General features: G+C 43.1%; 2 protein-coding genes across 2 annotated transcripts; one reads left to right on the forward strand and one right to left on the reverse strand.

Moving 5' to 3' along the window:
• Nucleotides 1-13,684: 13,684 nt before the first annotated feature.
• On the forward strand, nucleotides 13,685-14,764 carry LOC133886237 (glutathione S-transferase T3-like). The gene is made up of 3 exons (XM_062325981.1): nucleotides 13,685-13,792; nucleotides 13,889-14,113; nucleotides 14,195-14,764. The coding sequence occupies exons 1-3, from the start codon at nucleotides 13,685-13,687 to the stop codon at nucleotides 14,762-14,764; spliced, it is 903 nt and encodes a 300-aa protein (XP_062181965.1).
• A 596-nt stretch (nucleotides 14,765-15,360) lies between these two features.
• LOC133886243 (uncharacterized) lies at nucleotides 15,361-16,407 on the reverse strand. Its single transcript, XM_062325994.1, has 2 exons — nucleotides 16,114-16,407; nucleotides 15,361-16,050 (listed from the first exon to the last, which is right to left on the reverse strand). Exons 1-2 carry the CDS (start codon nucleotides 16,405-16,407, stop codon nucleotides 15,361-15,363), a joined length of 984 nt encoding a protein of 327 aa, XP_062181978.1.
• Between the last annotated feature and the right edge of the window lie 4,094 nt (nucleotides 16,408-20,501).

The raw sequence follows: 20,501 nt of genomic DNA on the forward strand, positions 1-20,501 counted from the left end.
TTTCTAAAAAAATTCAAGATTAGTTAATTGCTTAAATAATTAGAATAGGAATAATCCTATTTTCCTAGGATTATTAAATGTTTATATGCATTCATGCTAAAAATAGGCATTTAGATTTTATTTTGAGTTGTCGTATTTTTCTGGTTTTTTCTAGATTTTATTTGAGCTCATTTGGGATTTACTTGAATTCTTTTGTGTTATATTTAATTTCCAAAATACCAAAATAATTTAATAAGCTCAAAATATTTTTATTGGCTTCTAAATGATTTCAAAAGCTTGGTTAAATTTTCTAGAATTTTTAAACTTCATTTAATTTTTTATTTGCTATCTTCTACTTTTGGAAATTCCAAAACAAATCTAAATATCAGCCTAACCCTACCAAAGCCCAGCCCATCCTCCCTTTCCACCTGGACCGACCAAACCCAGCCCACCGGCCCATCTTCTTTCCCTTGGCCTGCTCCCACGCGCCCTGGCCCAACGCACGTGCTCGGCCTAGCCGCTACTATTGCCCCTCTCCTGACCGGTCGCTCCCGCACACACTCGCCTGCCGTTTCGCTGCTGAACATGCCCCTACACTTTTCGCCATTGCCTTGCGACGCCGCCACATGGGCCCATGTTGTCATCATCTCCCTCTTGGACTCCGGCTGAGTTCGAATCAAGCACGCCACACTGCCGCTGATTCGTGTCCCAGCATGCCTTCCTATGGCTATAAGTAGCACCCGAGCAAGCCTCTGGCCGATTCCATCACAAACTCGCCGCCCTCATGCCCTAAATCACTGAGATGCCAAGAACCCTAAGCGTCATCTCCACCATTGTTGAATCTCGTCGGAGCTCGCGAATCTGCCGCACCTAAGCCATCTCCACCCCCTGTGAGTAGTTCCTCGACACCGCAAGCTCATGCGAAGTCGTTTTGGTGCTTCTCGTCGACTTTCCGCCATCGGAGCACTTGTTCCGCTGAGCTCCGAGGATCACAATTGCCTCCTCTCGCCGCTGGCTCGTTCTGTCACCTCTCCGACCTCACTATTGCACGAGGTAAGAGCCATGTAAGTTCCTCTTGCTCCTCTGTCGCTCGCCGTTAACCCCCAACACCGGCGACGAGGTTCCAGCCATTCTCCAATGAGATCGCCATCGTACTCGAGCTTCCTTCACCTCTCTCCGGCCGCCCAGCCTCAGCCATATCCCCTCAGCCGTCCAATTCAATCTAAATGCCCAATATTAGATCATCAATATAACCATTGGGCCACCAATAGAAAAGCGCCACATGTTCTTCATAATCCAGTCAGCACCATAATCTGAGTCAGCTGCCACCTCATCTCACCACGTCAACATATTTGCCTAATGTGTCATCCCAATCACTTGCCACGTCAGCGGATATACCCAATCATCATATCCAGTCGGCAATTCAAGCTTTTTTAGTACAAATTTTTTTCAGGAAAATTCCTATAAATCAAGAAATTTTGCAGAATACTCTCTGGAACTTCAAAACCTCATATTCTTCTCTATTTTAGCTCCGATTTGAGTGATTCTCACGCTCAAATTTTTCTAAAAATATGATCTATCCAACCATGCTAGTTTTAAGTATCAATTCTCATAGCTCTATAGTAGATATTCCTCATTAACATTTAGATCCCCACAACATGAAGATATTATCTTGATTAGTAAATTTATGGTTGATACAATAACATATAGGTCCTGATCGGATATACATGCCGTTGTACCACAAACATAGGTTTATGATATTAAAAATATATATTAATTTGTAGGTCGCACATGTTAATGCTTCGAACAATCTTTTCTATCATTTCATGTGAAGCCCTAATTCCTATCTCTTTACCTTTCTTTGAAAGAAGCCTAGTCAATTTCGTTCTCTTTTGCGTAGCTCAACCAAGATCTCAGTCTATTGTTCTATTCCTATTGTTTTTGCATTTGGAGTTTATCTAGTGTTTATTCGATGCTGCTTTTGTTTGTCAATAGAATCCACAATTAGTCGATAACACTTCGGATCTGTCCGTGGGACTTCAAGACCAAGATTTCAATAACACTGAGAAACATTGGGTAAGAGGCAAGTATACTTCTTGATCATATTTCTCCTAAGTTTTATAAAAGATTTGTTTTACAACTTGCATGCATGTCTGTTAATCTGATGAGTAGTCACTTATGTTAGAGCTATCCTTAGTTCTTTCTTTACATTCCTTGAAGTCTAAGTGGTAGTTGGTATGAGTTTTTTGGGTAGAATTGCTTAGTCATACTGTCGGGATGTTGGGTAGTGTCATATACATGTTTAACGGACATATGTAATGATGATGGTGAATTTAATATAGTAACTTAGAACCCTAGGACTTGGGTAAAGAATGGTAGGATGATGGTAATTGTTTATGACGGTAAGTGTCATAGGCTTGTGGATACGTTCAAAAAAATAGTTCTCTTAGTTAGGATGGCTGTAACATCTATTTTCTTTGGTTAGGATGACCATAACATCTAATTTATTCCCCCCCCCCCTCCCCTGATTTTCTGATGGTTATCTCCTTGTTGAGTAGTCTTTGCCCAAGTGTCACATATAAGAACCTGTTCGTGGAATGATAACTCAAGTATCATACAAAACATTAGGCCGATATGGGTAAGACTTAGCATATCAATCAGACGTCTGGCTGACATTAGTTGGAGTATCAAAAACTAATTGATGGACCATGCTTCATAGAGATCTCCTAGTGGCACACTATTGGTGTGTGATAAGTGTTTCGCGGAAACGGCAATATGGATATCATGACTCGTGGCTAAAAGTTGGGCAACTTCTGTAGAGTATAAAAACTGTTATAACAGTCGTACCCGTGGTTATAGGAGACTTGGATCCTCACATTATTAGATGGTTATGGTTTTGGTTATGGTGGTAGAATAGTTATGGTTTGGTGAAACTGGTGGTACGTGGTGGTATTGGTTTACAGGATAGTCAACCTTGGGGGTTGGATTAATTGGATTACACTCACTTAATAACTGCTCATTATTTTAAAGTTTAATTGTTTTCTTTACCCATATTTATGCAAATATACCATGAGTTAGCCTATTCTTGTTATAAGCATCATATCATTATTTTAATGTACACTTGCTGAGCGCGTCATGTGCTCACACTTGCTATTTTCTCTATCTCTTGCGACATAGTTGTGTTGCTCAGTGAGTGAAGATGTTGAAGGGTATCTGTCGGAGGATTAACTCCTGTCGCAGGGATCCCAAGAGACCCCTTTTTAGAGATTCGGTCGGGGGGATGATCCTGAATAAGTTCGTCGGAGAAATAAATGGAAATGGAAGTAAATGCAACGGCCGGTGGTGGGGGATGATTGACCTAGTGCAAAGGGAAGTAAATGCACCGGAGTTTAGACAGGTTCGGGCCGCACGGGGGCGTAATACCCTACTCCTGTATGGATGCAATAACTGTTCTGAGGGAGGTCCCCTGAGGATATATCTGGTTACAAGAATATAGTGTCTAACTAAGAGCTTGAGGCTCCTTGTTCTTCGGCAGGAGCTCTGCTCAGGCTTACTTGCAATGTCTTCGTCTGTTGGCTTGGTTCGTCTTCTTCGTCTGAGTTTCTCGGTTGACTGCTTGGCCTTTTTTTCCCTCTCTGTATGCCGATCCTTTTATGCACTCGCCGACCGCGACATACCCCGAACGGGAAGGAAGGGGCACAAGTTCCAAGACGCCACGACTGAGAAAGGCGTCATCATTTCCTCTGGGCGAAGTGACTGGGGCGGTGGAAAAAACACGGCGCGCGTCCGGTCACTTGTCACTGTGGGCGCCCTGGCGACGGGCGCCGTTGAAAGGGCCCACCGGGCAGCCACAGAGGCACCCGGCGTGCCCGCCCTGTCTTGTTCCTCTGCCACGGCAGGGCGGCAGGCGGAATGCCTTGATCCTGGCGATGTTATCCCGAGACACACCGGATGATACGGGACGGGACCCGTGCAATTAATGGCCCCACGCCTCTCTGCCAAAGCATGGCAGGGACTGACACTGCGGCGGGAGCAGTTGGGGATGTCAGGCCGCGCATGCCCATTAAATGCGGCCTCGGACCTCTGACTGGTTGACACCTCATCGGCGGGCCCCTCGGGGGCCCTTCTGGGTCGTCGGGGCACCGAGTGCTCGGGGGTACTGTTTACCTCCCCGAGCACCCTCTCCCGAGAATGCCTACCCTTGCCCTCAGGGTACCGGGCGCTCGGGGGCACTGTTTACCTCCCCAAGCACTCTCTCCCGAGCACTCTCGCACGAACCTTCAGGGAACCGAGTGCTCAGGGGCTGCCACGTGCAACCCCGAGCACTCTCTCCTGAGCACTTTTGCACTGACCCTCGGGGAACCGGACGCTCAGGGGCTACCGCACGCAGCCCCCCGAGCGCTCTCTCCCTGAACTTAGCTCTTCTGATCGTCGGGGGACTAGGGTGCTCGGGGGTGACCGGGCACCTCCCTGAGCACTTTCTTCCCGGTACTTGGACTCTGCGGGTCATCGGGGAACTGGGGTGCTCGGAGACCAGAGACTGTGGCCCCGAGCACCTTCTCCCGGAACTTAGATTTTCCTCATCCCGCAGGAGGGACCTCGCATGATGGTGACATGTGGCGGACGGCTGGCCTATCCTCGGGACTCAGGGACCCCCAGTTCCTAATACATCGACAGTATCAAGATAAGATTGTGACATTCTAGGCGTACGTCTCACAGTCGGTTACCTGCGGCATTATTGGACACTAGTGCTTATGTTCCGCTGTGGATATTTTTATAGAAGACAATATATGTCAATTGTTGTAAGATTTTAATGTTTATTACATAAAATATTGTTTTTGTTATTTCACATGTGACGTCCTTATGTGTGTTGAACATCCTAGGCACACATAAGCCGTATCTGGTTTTGTCCATTAAAACCGGGTGTGACAGAAGTGATATCAGAGCCATACTGACCGTATGAGACAAGCCTAGATACAATGGTCGTGTCATAAGGTCATATTTTAAAAACCTATTTTGAAAAATCCAACCTCATGCTTTTCTACTCTTTGAAGAATCGAGATACGGCCTAGAGAGGGGTGAATAGGCGCTTTTGCAAATAATAAAACAGAACAACACAATGGAAACAGATATCAGATATTCTGATTCAGATGATCGGATGTTCCGACCTATACCGGAACTTCCAATATTCACGATCGGAACTTCCGGTTTGCTTGGATTTCAAACGAAGCTAAATCTACGAGGAATAATGAGTTAAACTATGAAATGCAAGATGCAATAGGATAAGATGCTATTCAATTTGAAGTAAAACTACCAAGCACAATATATTAAACGGATTGCTGGAAATCACATAAGAGGAGAGAAATAACCAAAGCGGGGAGACACTACGAATTTGTTCCCGAAATTCGGATCCTTAAGAGAATCCTACGTGTCCGTTGAGGGGCTCAATCGCACTTAAGCCGAGTCTCTTTCAACCCTTTTCCTCGTGAGGTTACACTCATCGGCTCTACTTGGTATTCTTTCCCTTTTCGAGGCAGAATCCGGTCTTCACAAACTTCTCACGGCGCACCACAAGTGAATCGGTGGATGGAGATCTTAATCTCCAAGAGTAATAAATGAGCACAAAGAATGCTTGGAGATGAATCCTAGTGCTCAAAGATGAAAATTATTCACTTCCACTAGATCTCTCACTCAAATCCCTTTCTCAAGATGTAGCACAAAGCAAGGGAGAGGAGAGGTGAACTTTGAGGCTCTAGAGAGGTTCTTTTCTATCAAAGCATCAGTAGCCCGAAGAGAAGAGACAGGGGGAGTATTTATAGGGTACCCCCCAAAAACTAGTCGTTATGCACTTTTTCGTACCACATCGGAACTTTAGATTTTATGGTCAGAACTTTCGATCAGTGAAAAGTAACAGCATTGACTTGCTTTACTCAAACCAAACCTAGAGATGTACACATATCAGGACTTCCGATTTGCGAAAAGTAAAACCAAGCTGAGAACTTAAGGTTTGAGAAAACTCCGGACATTCCGACTCACATCGGAACTTCCGACCTAAAGAATCAAAACTTCCGATTCAAACGAAAACTTCCTGAGCGCTAGAAATTTAAACACACCGGACATTCTGGCTCACATCGGAACTTCTGACCTAAAGCATCAGAACTTCCAATTCAAATGAAAACTTCTTGAGCGCTAGAAATTTAAACACATCGGACATTTCGACTAAGATTGGAACTTATGATATAACCCATCAGAACTTTCAATATCAACAGAACTTATAAACCTAAGTGTCCGTGTATGTGAAAAGTGTCTCTTATCTAAGTATTAACTTTGAGCACTAAGTTCATAGCGAAATCTTCAACGCTGCATCCCTCTTAATAGTACGGCATTCCTATAACAATAGGAGTAACCAAGTGTCGTCTTCTTTCTTCATTTTTTGGGGATCACTAGCGTCGTTTAGCTTTCATCATTGGGACTTTTACCTATTAAAATACTCGTTGAACATATTATTCCATTAATCGTTTGTCGTCAACCATCAAAACTCACTTAGGGGATCTAGATGCACTTTCAATCTCCCCAATTTTGGTGATTGATGATAACACAATTAAAGCTTACAAGAGATGTTAAATAAATTGTTTCTGAATGCTAAGATATATAGTGAGTTTCCCCTAAAGGTGTGCATTGTATGAAATATTTTTGAATAACAAATGCACATTTTAAAAGAGATTTCATGAGAGCTCCCCTATATCTGTGCATTCGTGGGGTGCAAGTGTGAAAATGTGCGATATTGTGGCATAAAAGGATATGAATACAAAAATCATGGCATCTCACATAATCAAAAGAAAATGCATATGACATGATAGCTCACACAATTATGAAGCAAATAAATAAATAAACACATAACATAGCATCCATAAGACAAAGTATCCACAAATTATAAGAGTAGCACATTACATCACACTAGTACAATAAAGTTTTTTACAATAACTTAAACATAATTCAACACATAAAACAACTAACGCCCGATTGACAATGATGAAAAGGAAATGAAGATATCCTAAGATAAGAGATTAAGCTTTTCTGTCCCCCTTTGACATCAAGACACCAAAAAGGAAGAAAGAATCTAAGATAAAGAACTATTCGTCATTGTCCTCCTCGTCTCCCACCTCATCTTTGTCGGACTTAGAACCATGAGCAGGAGCAACATCATCCTGGAAAGGATCCTCTATCACGTCCTCCTCGCTATCCTCAACCTCAGAGCTGTCTGGAGAGTAAGGTGGATGAATGTCAAGGTGCATGTGGATCTCCTTAACTCTTCTGGTGAGCTTCCTCCTAGCAACCCTCTCCTTCTAAACTCTCACAGGAGTACTTTTGCACAAGCAAAAGATGGACTTTATGATCCGAAGAGTGCAAGAAGAAGAAGACTCAACTAGTGGTGACTCTACTCTCGTAGAGGAATGAACCCTCTTAGTTAACCTTACTTGCAACCTTGCGTGCTTCACTTTCTTGTGAAAGGTGAGGTTAGTGACTCTCTCAATCATGAACATGGTATATGGAGCATAACCACAACCTCTTTTAGGATCAAGAGAGGTAAAGTGAATCTCCTCCCAAATGAAGTTAAACACATCAAACTTTGTGTTCTCCTTCATTCTAGAAATCAAGTTTCTTGAATAAGAAAGAATATTGTTGGCATCTTCATCTTTGGGTGCAATGGTCTTTCTGAACATCATGTTGAGATAAGCATAGAAAGGATGAAGACCAGTTATTTTGCCAAGTTTGTATTCTCTATCCATATAGTACATGAACTCCATATTTTCTGTTTCCATGACATTTTCACTATGGATTTTCTCTGTGTTGCGACAATCATCTAGAGTGAAACCCAAAAGTCTAGTAAATGTTAAATATTTGATCTTATACCATATACCATTGGTTATCCAATGGATTGTCCTTGCGGCATCTTTTTTAACATAATAGGTAGCATAAAACTGGACAATCACTTCTTCACACCAAGGATATTCAAATGCCATGATATTTTTTAGATTATAAAAGTCACAAGCCGCTATCACCTCATTAAAGATGCCATCATTTTGCCTCTCCATATAGCTCCAATAAATCCACTGCATGCGAGAGGTAGGATACTTCATAGGAAGAATCACATACTCATAGTAATCCTGCTGAAAGAAGTTCCAAAAGCTATTGTCAGTGGAGAACCTATCATACTCCAAGGGATATGATTCCCTATGCTTCTTGACAACTACATATCTTCCCTTGTAGCTGTTGCAATGCCTTGGATGATTATAGGCTCTGTCAGGCACATGCATCCTTAAGGGACAAATTTCTCTTTATTCCTCCATTAGAACATCTTCCTCAATATCTGTCTGAGAACTAGAGCTATTTCCTCTTTTAGGTGGTAAAGAACCACCTCTACTAACATTAGCAGTTTGAGCACTTTCCTCCAGAACAGACATATCTGGATTTGGATTTCTGCCCCTACTAGCTGCCTACATTCTATTATGTCTTCCTTGTCTTGAGCTTTCCGGCAAAGAAGAATCGGCCCGAGCTTTGGTCCTCCTCTCATAGACATGTCCACCTTCCATCATTGAACCTGATATAGATAAAATATGTGTAAAGACTTGGAATCAAGATGGAAGAGAATTGGATTGAAACCTAGACTTAAGTACTGAAATCTGTGAAGATCGGAAGTTCCGACTGATCGAATCAGATGTTCCGATATGGTTGGAACTTCCGGTCATCCTGATCGAATGTTCTGATTTTCATAGCCCAATTCCAAACTATGCGAAACGATAATAGATCCAATATCTAGGAACCACAAACTACTCATCCACTGAAAGGATTCAAAAGATTTCTAAGATTTGGAAGGAAACCTAGAAGGAGATGGAGTTACCTCGGAGGAGAGCAAGCACGAAGATGAACTTCAATCCCGTGATGAATCAGAGTCTCCGACCGAGGGGAAAACCAAATCGGAGGAGGCACCAGAGGTTCTGGTCGATCAGAGGGTCCGGTTGCCGGTGGAGTTGCATGAGAGGGTGAGAGGCCGACAGTGAAAAGATAGAATGAGGAGAAAAAATGTTTCACCATGGTTAAAAGAGCTATCAATATTCACACATCGGAAGTTCCGGTCAGAGGATCAGAAGTCCGATATGTTGAAATTTCCAGAAAAGCTGAGGATCAGAAGTTCCGATATAGAAACTGGAAGTTCCGATATGCTGATTTTTCGAGGATAGAATCTGAGAATTTTAACTGATCAAATGTTCCGGTCTGAAACACCAGATGTTCTGATATGAGCAAATTTTCATCAGAACAGAAGCTTTTGAAGGTTTTCAAAGCTTGAGATTCAGATGGATTTTTAGAGATGTTGATTAGTCGAACTCTTTAGATATTTTTCCATTTGTGATCAGTGAACAAACAATCAATCAAAGCTATGATCACAAGCGAATCAACACGATCCGAAGATCAAAATGGATAAATTGGTATGATAAAAGACCAATAAATTCAACAAGCAGTTAAAAACGCAAATGGAACCAAAATTCATCAAAAAAATTGACTTGTATGAATCTAATCATAGTACTAGGACCAAAATTCATTTCGAATGAGATCCCTTAGCACTTGATAATTTCTCAATGTGTTAAAGTTCAATTATTTTCTTTACCCGTATTTATACAAATATACCATGAGTTAGCCTATTCTTGTTATAAGTCCGCATATTATTATTTTTATGTACACTTGTTGAGTGTGTCATGTGCTCACACTTGCTATTTTCTCTATCCCATGCAACATGTATAGTGCTGCTCAGTGAGTGAAAGTTTTGAAGGTTATCAAGACAAGTTTGTGACGTTCTAGGCGTGTGTCTCCCGGTTGATTATCTGCGGTGTTGGTCGGTATTAGTGCTTCTGTTCCGCTACGGATATCTTCATATAAGATAATATATGTCAATTATTGTAAGAGTTTAACGTTTATTCTATAAAAATATTCCTTATGTTACTTCACATATGATGTTCTTATGTGTGTTGAACATCTTAGGCACACATAAGCCGTATTTGGTTTTGTCCGTTAAATCCAGGTCTGACACAGACATATACCTGACGAAGTCAACTACTCTTGGCCTATCATTGTGATAGATAGTCACACATGTCTCTGTCTAGTCATTCAGCACGCTCTATCTTATCCACCGAACGCTGTCACACTCGCCTGCAAGGCCATTCCATAGCATTAAATGTTGTGGGACGAGTCACTGCACAACGCGTCTGCTCACGACCTTACACGTCAAAAGGGAGTGCCTAGGGAAGAAAACCACTCAAGTGGATGGCATTAAATGTGATTCAACTAGTTATGTGAGTACCTGCTCGGCAAGCAGGATGGGCAGGTCGCAGGGTTTTATTTCACGACTAGAAAGAGCTTGTCCTGGTCACAAGGTGAGGCCATAGTTTTAAGGGTGTTCGCCCGTCGGTTGATATGTGACAGCGTGGGATCCACCGGGTGAGGCACCCTTTACCTATTGCACTGACAATATATATATTATGTGTCTAGGGTCAACTCTAGTTGTTGTTGCGTCACGATGAGAAAGTTATAGTTTTTTACAACATGTGTCAAAATAGTTATAGGTTTTTTAACTAGACACCAAAAATTATAATTATAAGTTTTCCGCAACATATTTCAAAATAGTTGTAAGTTTTTAAAATTTATTCTAATTTTAACTGATTGTAACTCGCTAGCTACTCGTTTTGTAATTATATACTTGTAGATGCGCAATTGTAACTGGTCTATATAGTGGATTGAAACTGACAGTTTTTAAAGTTGTAGCTAGAGTTGTGATGTAGTGGCAAATTATAATGCGTCTAGAAGTAAAATAGATTCGTCATGTGTATATATAATTCTCGTGTTCCAAATGACGCCTGTGTTGTCGTGGCCTGTATCAGGATCCCACGCGTTGAGGACCATCAGACCATGTGGTAAACGGCTCCATCTCTATTGTCAATTCGCAATCCTGCGGCCTGTAAAATGCTCAGTACATAGCAGCTGATCCGAGCTTGTGATTTGCAGCCTAGCTGCCCTTAGACCATCCCCAACCATATTCATTTTATTTTGTTCCCTTCCTGATTTTTCTCTATGTTCTCATTCCCTTTATTTTCTCTCATCTCCAATAGCTTCCCTTCGAAGGGATTCGTGGAGGGAAATGAGAGGGAATTCTGTCCTAGAGGGAATGATCTTAAATAATCCCTTCGTGACAAAAACCGTGAAGCGAAACCATTGGAGCGCTGAAGGAAACGAGAATCCATTCGCGAAGAGATTCTTGTTCGCAAAGGAAATCCCTTGGGATGCCCTTAAATGTAACCCCCTCCCTCCCTGCCTGCCTGCTGTTCAAAGGACCGGCACTGTTGCATAACCTGCCTTAGACTACTCTCGATGCTAAAGCTCTAGCAAGGTTCCTTATATTGTCACATCAAGTTGACACAGTAGTAAATATTCTTCACTCAGTATATTATTTCTATAACTGACACATCTAATAAATACCCCTCCCTCACAATCTGCCTTTGATATCGTGCCAAAGCTGTATCTTCCATAAGATACTGCTATCTCCTCTCTCTTCTTTAATTACTTAACATATTAGTAAAAAATCTTATATGACATCTCATTTATATACATGATACTCTGCCCTAGGAGTAGCCTTAGTAATTAAGCACTTGAGACCGGGGAATTATTACTGCCCTTGCCTTAATAATTAAGCACTATAGGCCGAGGGATTATTACCACCCCTGCATGTAACAAGAATTATTAGGGCAACTCTAGCGGAGCCCGTATCCGCTCCCCCAACCGCATGCACGTCGGATGTGGGTCGACGTGAGGGAGGGAGTGGTCTCCAGCGGAGCCTGTATCGTCCGCAACAGGGATGTAGAGAGGGCCTGGGAGATGGCAATATTGCGGAGGGATGCGGCGGCCGCTTCCCTGTAGGCGAGGGGAATTGGGCTGTCTTCGTGGCTCCCGTAGAGAGACAGAGGATTGGGCGGCCACAGATCTGGCGACCGCGCTCCTAGGTCCCCCCCCCCCCCGGTCGGTGTGCTCGGCCGCAGTAGTAGGTCCCTGGTCGTCGCCAAGCCTCTGGTAAGTCTTGCGTTGAGATATTGTCGGTTAGCCAGGGGGGTTGGGCTCCTTGATGTGCCGCTGGTCGTCGCCATAGGGAGGATGGGGGAGATAGAGAGGGACACAGGGAGATGTCAGGGGAGGAGCGATTAATGTGGCTTGTTGTTGGTCAGTGAATCGGGGTGCTTGGTTGTCTTCTCCGGCTTGCCGAGCTCCCCTGGTCGTTGTTGTTGTGGTTGTGCAAAGGATAGCTTCGATGCGTGGTGAAGAAGGAGATGTCTCGTTTTGCCGTAGTCGATGCAAGTGATGGCGTCCTGCATCGTGCCATAGTCACAGGGGCATTTCCGGCATACATGAAAGGCTAAGATCTTTAGCTTCAACTCGTGCTCCAGTGTGAAATCTTGCTAATTGTGAATACCTAGGTTCCTGCTGGTTGATTGTTGTATGCATAGTGATATGCCTGTTGTCATGGAAACATGCAATTGAGTAGAACACAATGTCGGTCTTGGGGTTCAGGTAGTTTGGGACTTTGCACAGTGGATACATCATACCTGCTAGGTTATGCAATTCTGTGTGAATCTCTTTGGAGTTTGATCCGACTAGATTGTTTGTAGGTTGTGCAATTGGAGTTTTCAAAGTGGTTAGCTCATACCTGGTAGTGCTTTGCAGTGGTTGAAATGTACAGACTATAGGTTATGTTCAGAAATTGAGCAAATTTGGTTTGTTGCATTGGTTGAACGGTAGAAACTATAGGATATGTGGTCTGGAGAATTAAAGAACTATTAGCTTGTTTGCAATTGGAGTTCTGGAAGTATTTAGATCATACCTGGTAGCTTGTGTTGACAAATTGAGGAAATTTCATCTCTTGATATCCGAAGTTCACATTGTCTGCTAGTTATTTGGTCATGCTTGCTGTTGAGGTTGTCTGTACATGTTGCCATATTGGTACACTCCATTTGCCCCTGATTTTGGAAACTATGGTCGTTCATGCATGCCCTGGTTCTAGATGGACGCCACAGAGCTTGTCGCTCCTGTGTCGATGCTCCAAGACCATGTGCAGGAAGCAGCTCAAGCGTTGAAGAAGGTTGCCTACGACAATTTGAGTACGGACAACTGCCCTGCGGCCATGGATCTGAACTGAGCACTTCTGTAGCTGGACAGCATAGCGCAGGACTTGGAGCAGCTTGTCTTTCAGGTAGAAGATGCTTTGATCAGCGGTAAGGTACCCAACCATTCTGGTAACACTGACAACTTGAGCATAGCAGTCGACGAGGAAGTGTCGGGATCAAAGGACATTGATGAAGATGACATCCTTCCCGCTGACTAGAGCTCTAAAACCATTTTGTGTCCTGATTCGGATGACGACATATCCATTGAATCGGATCATTCATGGAGGCTGTAGGCGGGTAGGTTTAGTAGTTGTAGTTGTTTGTGAATTAGCTAGGCGACTAAGCCGAACCCTATATTTGTGTGTACTGTCAATTGGTTTTTCAATAATTTTTGATAAGACATGTGGTGGAATGCCTTTTATTTAACTAGAAGGAAACATGTTGAAGTTGTTCAACACATTGTGTATGTCAGTGCTTATTTGCTAATGTGAAGGGACTCTATGGAGTATGCAGACTTCCTTCGTGGGGACGACGATGCAATCTCCTGGGACGACGTTGTGCCGACCACCCAAGAAGGCATAATCGGCACACAGCCTCCTGTGGCTCAGGTCCAGTCTCAAGAAGCACCGGCAGAGATGGCAACTAGGGGTGGCCGTGGGCAAAGCTACTCCATGAAGGAAGATCTACTGCTTGTGGCTTCATAGCTGAACGTGAGCATGGATCCTGTGGTGGGGTCGAATCAGAGTTTAGGAGCTTTTTGGCAGAGGATCGAGTCTTACTTCCATGAGAACAAAGACTTCCCTTCTACCCGCAATAAGAAGTCATTGCAGGGGAGGTGGACCTTCATCAACGATATGGTGCAGAAGTTATGCGGTCACTACGCTCGGACCATGAGTTCTAGGAGGAGCGGAACCACCGAGGGGGAGACGGTATCATGTTTTTTGGGTTGTGATTATTTGCATATCTTGCTTTCTGGTATTGTTATGACATTCGTGCCTAACTTATGGCAGATCGTGGAGGCATGCAAGATGTTCCAGGCCGTGGAGCACAAAGAGTTCACGTTTCTTCCATGTTGGCAGGAGTTGAGATATCATCCGAAGTGGCAATCCGAGTCCTCGCACAAGAAGCAGAAGACGTCCGGCGTCGGCAGCCCCACCAGCCCTGCGTCCACGCAGAACATGCAGTCATCGCCAGGAGTAGATGAAGCGGATGCCCCTGCGTCCAATGCCACACCCCGACCAAAACGGCCTCCTGGGAGGACTCGGTCCAATGAAGTTGCTCGTGGTTCAACGTTGTCCAACTCAGCTTCGGCCCCCATGAAGGAGATATTTGACCAACAATTCTCCTTGAAAGAAAAGATCGAGAAGGATAGGGCAGAGAGGTTCGCTGAGATGATGAATGTCGAGCGCCAGCGGCTACGGCTGGAGGAGGAGCGCACGCAAATGAAGAAAGTAAAGGAGGAGATGGTCATAATGAACATGGATCTTTCACAAATGGATGAAGAGCAGAAAGAATACTACAAAAGCCTCCGGCAGAGTATTATTGCAGCAAGGTGCGCCTCCTCTGGTCCTTCTTCTTGATGTATGAGTGCATTATGAATTTGGTTCACAATTTGGATGCTATATTATGTGTTGATGTACGTTGGTTTGACAGTGTGGTATGTTAAGCTCCCACTGGGACTTTTTTCCCAGCCAACCGATCTCGGCCAATTCATATTATCTCCATTCGTTGACAACATTACATGAAACCCACATAGAAAGCAGCAACCATACAATCCAGAACGCACTCCACAAATCAAGCAAAGCTAATGTTAACATAAAACTAGATGAGACCGCTAGCAGTCACCCCCGTGTATCTGCCAAAGATGTTCAACTAGATCGTCCCAGAGGTGCTAATGGCTATGCTTGCTTCGAATAGCGTTATACCGTTGGCTCAACACCATCAAGGAAGGTGTTAAGTCGTGCGATGGCTGCACGTCCTCACCAGGACCCTCGTACATGTACTCGACTTCATCATCTTGTCGCTCGTCTTCGATTATCATGTTGTGCATGATAATGCAGGTGGTCATGATAGAGCAAAGGGTGTCCTTATCCCATAACCTCGTTGCCTCCCTGACTATGGGAAACCGAGACTGCATGACTCCGAAGGCGCGCTCCATATCCTTGCGTGCAGCCGCCTACTGTAGCACGAAGTGTTGCCGCTTCCTGCCAACAGGCGATGGAATGGGCTTCACAAACGTGGCCCATTCCGGATATATGCCATCCGCAAGGTAGTAGCCTATGGTGTAATGGTGCCCATTAATGCTGTAGTGAACCTTAGGGGCCTCGCCTGCGGCAAGGTCGTCGAGGAAATGTGACCGGTGTAGAACATTAATGTCGTTTAGTGAACTAGGCATGCTGAAAAAGGCATGCCAGATCCACAGGTCCTGCAATGCAACCGTCTTGAGAATGATCATCGGAGCATTGACATGGCTGGTAAAAGAACCTGCCCACGCCGTCGGACAGTTCTTCCACCTCCAATTCATACAATCAATGCTTCCCAGCATCCCTGGAAACCCTCTGCTCGCGTTGATAGCAAACAAATGAGCAGTGTCCTCATCATTCGGAGAACGGAGGTACTCATCACCGAACACTTCGACGACAGCACGAACGAAACGTCTCATGCTCTCAATGATGGTGCTCTCCCCTAGATGGAGGCATTCATCTAGAGAATCGGCCGGCGCATCGTATGCTAGCATACGAAACGCCATAGTCACTTTTTGCAGCACGGACAGCCCTAGCTCACCTGCAGCGTTCCTCCTCTGTTGAAACCGCGGGTCCTTCTCCTTAACCGCCCCCACGATCTTGAGGAAAAGGTTATGTTTCATCTAGAACCTGCAACAACATACATCATTACACACAGCACACATACATCACCACATAACTCTTACGAATGTGGAGAGTCGCAGTTTGTAGCAATACCGGCGACGGGAAATGTAGTCAGGGTACACAGGGGGATCGGTAAAGTAGTCATTGTACAACCTAATATGGCCCTCCAGCCGATAAAGGTGGATGCGCTTCCGACTAGGCACTGAACCACCCCAAGGTCGCCTCTTTGATTCCTCCGACTCGGCTTGCCAGGATCTCATAGTCTCTATGAACATATCATCTTCCTCATCGTAAGAGTCGTTGTAGGAGAAACACAGCTCCCTCAAGTACTCCTTCCAAGCTACACGAGGATCCATTTGGGTGGTTTGCATATGTTACACTACACCTGCCTCTTATATATAGTGCCATGCTCAGCCTTGTGAGGTAAGTCACCGCACTTCCTTCCCCAGGACGCCATTAGTCGGGAGGCTTCCTCTGCAAGTCGAGTCACCTTCCTCTACAAGCTTGATACAATATCATGCCAACAAATTTTATCCCGTTGCACTACATGGCTGGCACAATTGTTAATGAAACAGTCCGTACAGAAAACCATATATTTATTTCCGAAGTAACAAAATTAATTAACGTCCGAGCAAATATTTACGAAACCATTGTATCGCCGTTGCAGCGCGAACATTTAAAAAATAATACTGCTTTGGCGGTTATGACGGTTGGAGAAAAAACCGTTTAATACAAGAGAGAGAAAATAGTAGATAAAATATAAATTTTCTGCTGGAGATGAACGAAATGAGAAATACTATAATAATAGATATGCTGTAATAGTATTTTAAGTACAAAATTTTAAATAGCTGCTAGAGATAGCCTTACACGCCGCTGCAGCTTAGGATGCGGTAAAAAAAGGGCGAACTAGTCCTCCACCTGATACTAATTACTGACAGCCTCCTACTCCCCTGCACAGTAATTAACGCCGAGTTTATTTTACCATCAGTAATAATACCCTTCGTCCCGGGGTTCTCTCTGGGTTGAGCAGCAGGAAAAAGGCATTAAAAAGCACACGTGGAGCGGCCATGCTACTGAGGAGAAAAGCAAAGGCTGCGTGCGCGGTAAATTGATGTGAGATGATGATGCCCACTGGACACTGTAATAGTATTAGTACTTCTGCCACGAGATCAATGATGCAACTTTTTATCTTTCGATGGTGCAAGTTAATTGGACAAAAAATTATGCAAATTAGTAATTAGGGTTTAAAATGGATTGGGGTTTGGAATTGGCTCCAGAGCCTTTTCTGTACTCTGGCCCCGGTTGTACGTGTTCCTCCTTAATTGGTATTTAGAAAGAAATATATATTATCTTATTTCGTTTCAGGGTTTAAGATGATGTTTTATTAGAATTTTTATATTAAAGTCTATTGAAAAGTGAAATTTTAATTTAATAAGTACGATAGATTACTAACTTATATGCCATTGATTGAGTGTTAGAGAAATCGAGAGGAGTAAACATGTGTGTATAAAAGAATTTATTAAAAACTTGTTCTGTGTGCCGAAGACTAAAACGATATTTAAAAGAGAACGGATGTAGTATATTTTAAAAAGTAATATATACTATCTCTGTTCTTTTTAAATATCGTTTTAGCCTTCGGCACATAAAACAATATTGTAATAAATCCTTTCATATATGATATATTTACTCCTCTCGATTTCTCTTATATTCAATTAATGATATATAAGCCACTAATCTACCATACTCATTGAATTGAAACTTCACTTTTAAATATACTTTAATATGGACACTCTAATAAAACACCACATTAAAAACCTAAAACGACATCTATTTAAGAATAAAATCAAATTCCTAAAACGATATCTATTTATGAACAGATGTAGTATATCTTAAAAAATTATATATATATATATATATATATATATATATCTTGAAAAATAGTATGTGCTTTAGTTACAGTAAAATCAATTATAAATCGAGTTGAAAGTACGTACTCTCGAAAATACATGCTATTTTTCATAATATATAAAGAGAGAAAGTGATGTGAGTAGAACAATCATGGGTGCTTTCTTGTGGAGGCTTTGCTTTGGTGTTGCTTCCTTGCTCTTGCTCCTCGCCAATTAGATGCATCCCCTCACATTATCCCGTTTGCCTTTCCTTTTCGTTTCGCCTTTTGCCGGACCAAGTGGCAGTACTAATTTGCACACTTCCTTGCTCAGCTTGATAGCTCCGTCCGATGATAGCAACCTCTACTCTTTTAAGTCTATCTCTTCTCACTCCTGGCAAGGAAGGATAGATAGATGGATGGATGGAATGGATAGATGCCAATGCTTTTCTTTTGGCAGGGATCACTTGGGGGGAATAATTATCTTTACTAATATCCTACTGGCATTTCTCTTTTTTAAACTAGCGCAAAAGATTGCGCAACTGTACATCTATATTTTGGAGGTTGCATTCACTATACAGCTCTAATACTACCTATACTTAAAGTGAAGATATATTTTCTATACAACTGTAACATCTCTAATCAATCAACACTGTTATAATCTGCCTCCAACAAAATAGATGTCTCTCTCGATTGACGTGATATTTATTTAAGATATGTTCTTTTGCTTTATGGATTTGTCAAATTTAAGGATTACATTAGTGCCTTAAATCGACCAATTGTTTTTAAATATAGACTTGCTCGTTAATGTCTTGAAATGAGGTAAGGCGAACACCAAAGTGCACTGGCAGTGAAAAGATGCCAGCATGATAGCATAAAATCATTAGATAGAACAGGAGGATGTGATGAAAGGCGAAGGTTTTTTGGGCAACTAGAACTGTGAACTTTTTATTGAAATATTTGTATCTAGTATCTATACACAGTTTTCGCCGGAACCAACTGCACCTATATATTATAGTGCAGCGCATTATGTGCGTGGATAATCTGTAGCACGCTCTTACATTCACATTACTATGAATAATATGTAGCAAAATAAATACAAAATGATAAGCATGCATGAAACAGATGTGATGCCAGGATTATTCTGCACTTTAAAGCTAACACATGGCAGAATACTTAATTAAACAAGAAGAATCCGAAAGAACATTCAAGGATGGGCAAAATAATTACTCTAGCAATGGGAACAAACAGGCAAACATTGAAGACGGCCGGCCGGTTGGGTCTATCTAGTTCCGGAGCTCATTTATCAAAATTGTAGTATAAACATGCACGTCAAATTCTCCGGTCGTACGTACGAACAATGTATTTAGGAGCATAATTTATAGAATGCATGCACAAATACGAAGTTGATTTATTTATTGGCCTGGTACTTATTTAAACAATATTCTTCAGTAGCGTAGCAGATAGGGAAAAAAACTCAGCCCCTCTTCAATTCAAGTCGTTGTCACCTTATCTTATTTTTTATGACATGTTTGATAAGGTCTGGACTTACAAGTTCCAAACGAAGCGTTTTTTTTTACAAAAGTCAATGGCAGATGCCTAATTTCAGAGCCGGAGCATGAATTGCAGTACATCTTAATCATGATTCTTCAAGATCGGTGTGGTGTCCTCTAGAATTAGAGAGGATTTCTTCTGAACGTTTACTTATAGCATTGAATATATCAATGACATGAGAGTTTAAGTTCACATGTTATTGATACATAAAAAATTAGGTGAAAAGAATTTTAGTAGCACGGGAAGAATTTATTCCTAGAATTAATCTAGAGTTTCTTGGTGTAGAACTGCAAATTGAGGGCTCGCAAAAGGGCATAGACGTCACTTGAGAAAAAGCCCGACGGGAGAAGTATGGCCGCATGTGTCATGTGTACGTCTCGTCTGCCTACAAACACGACATGCTGCCTGTGTGGAGTGGTCGTTTTCAGCACTTGCACAGGACGACATGTGCTGTTCCTCTTCTTCCTCCACACTCTCTCCCGCCTCGTCTCTCTCTCCTCGCCTTCCTCCTCTCTCTCTCTCTCTCTCGCTTTCCTGAATGTGCGTGCCTGATGGCCGGGGAAAGGGGGGGGGGGGGGGACCAAAAAGTCTGTTATCCTCCGTGTGACATGATGCAAGATGCATCGCATGCAAACTTGCAAAGTGACGACGCACTCTGTAGCAGTAGGTTACTGCGATCCAAGTCCAACCCTCGGATCGTAGGGTGCTGCCGATTCCGCCGTGTGATGGCCGCCTGCTCGCTCCATCGAGCTCGCACCGTCAGAATTCAGCAACGCACGAGGCACTGGCTGCTAGTGCTAGCTGGCCTGCATCCTTTCTTGCGCCTACGCCTGTGCCGTGTCCACTAGATCGGCAACAGGTGGATGCAACTTAGGATTCCAGCTTTTTTCTGCTGGATAAGGTTGACGGCCAGCAGTGGCGGAGGTACGAGCTGTTTGGTTAGGGGCAAGAGCCTAAGTTAAAAAAAATTTCCATCTTTCATACTAGAAAATTGTAGAGGAGCTCCAAGAG

Source organism: Phragmites australis, chromosome 1 (genome assembly GCF_958298935.1).
Source record: "Phragmites australis chromosome 1, lpPhrAust1.1, whole genome shotgun sequence".
Classification (NCBI taxonomy): domain Eukaryota; kingdom Viridiplantae; phylum Streptophyta; class Magnoliopsida; order Poales; family Poaceae; genus Phragmites; species Phragmites australis.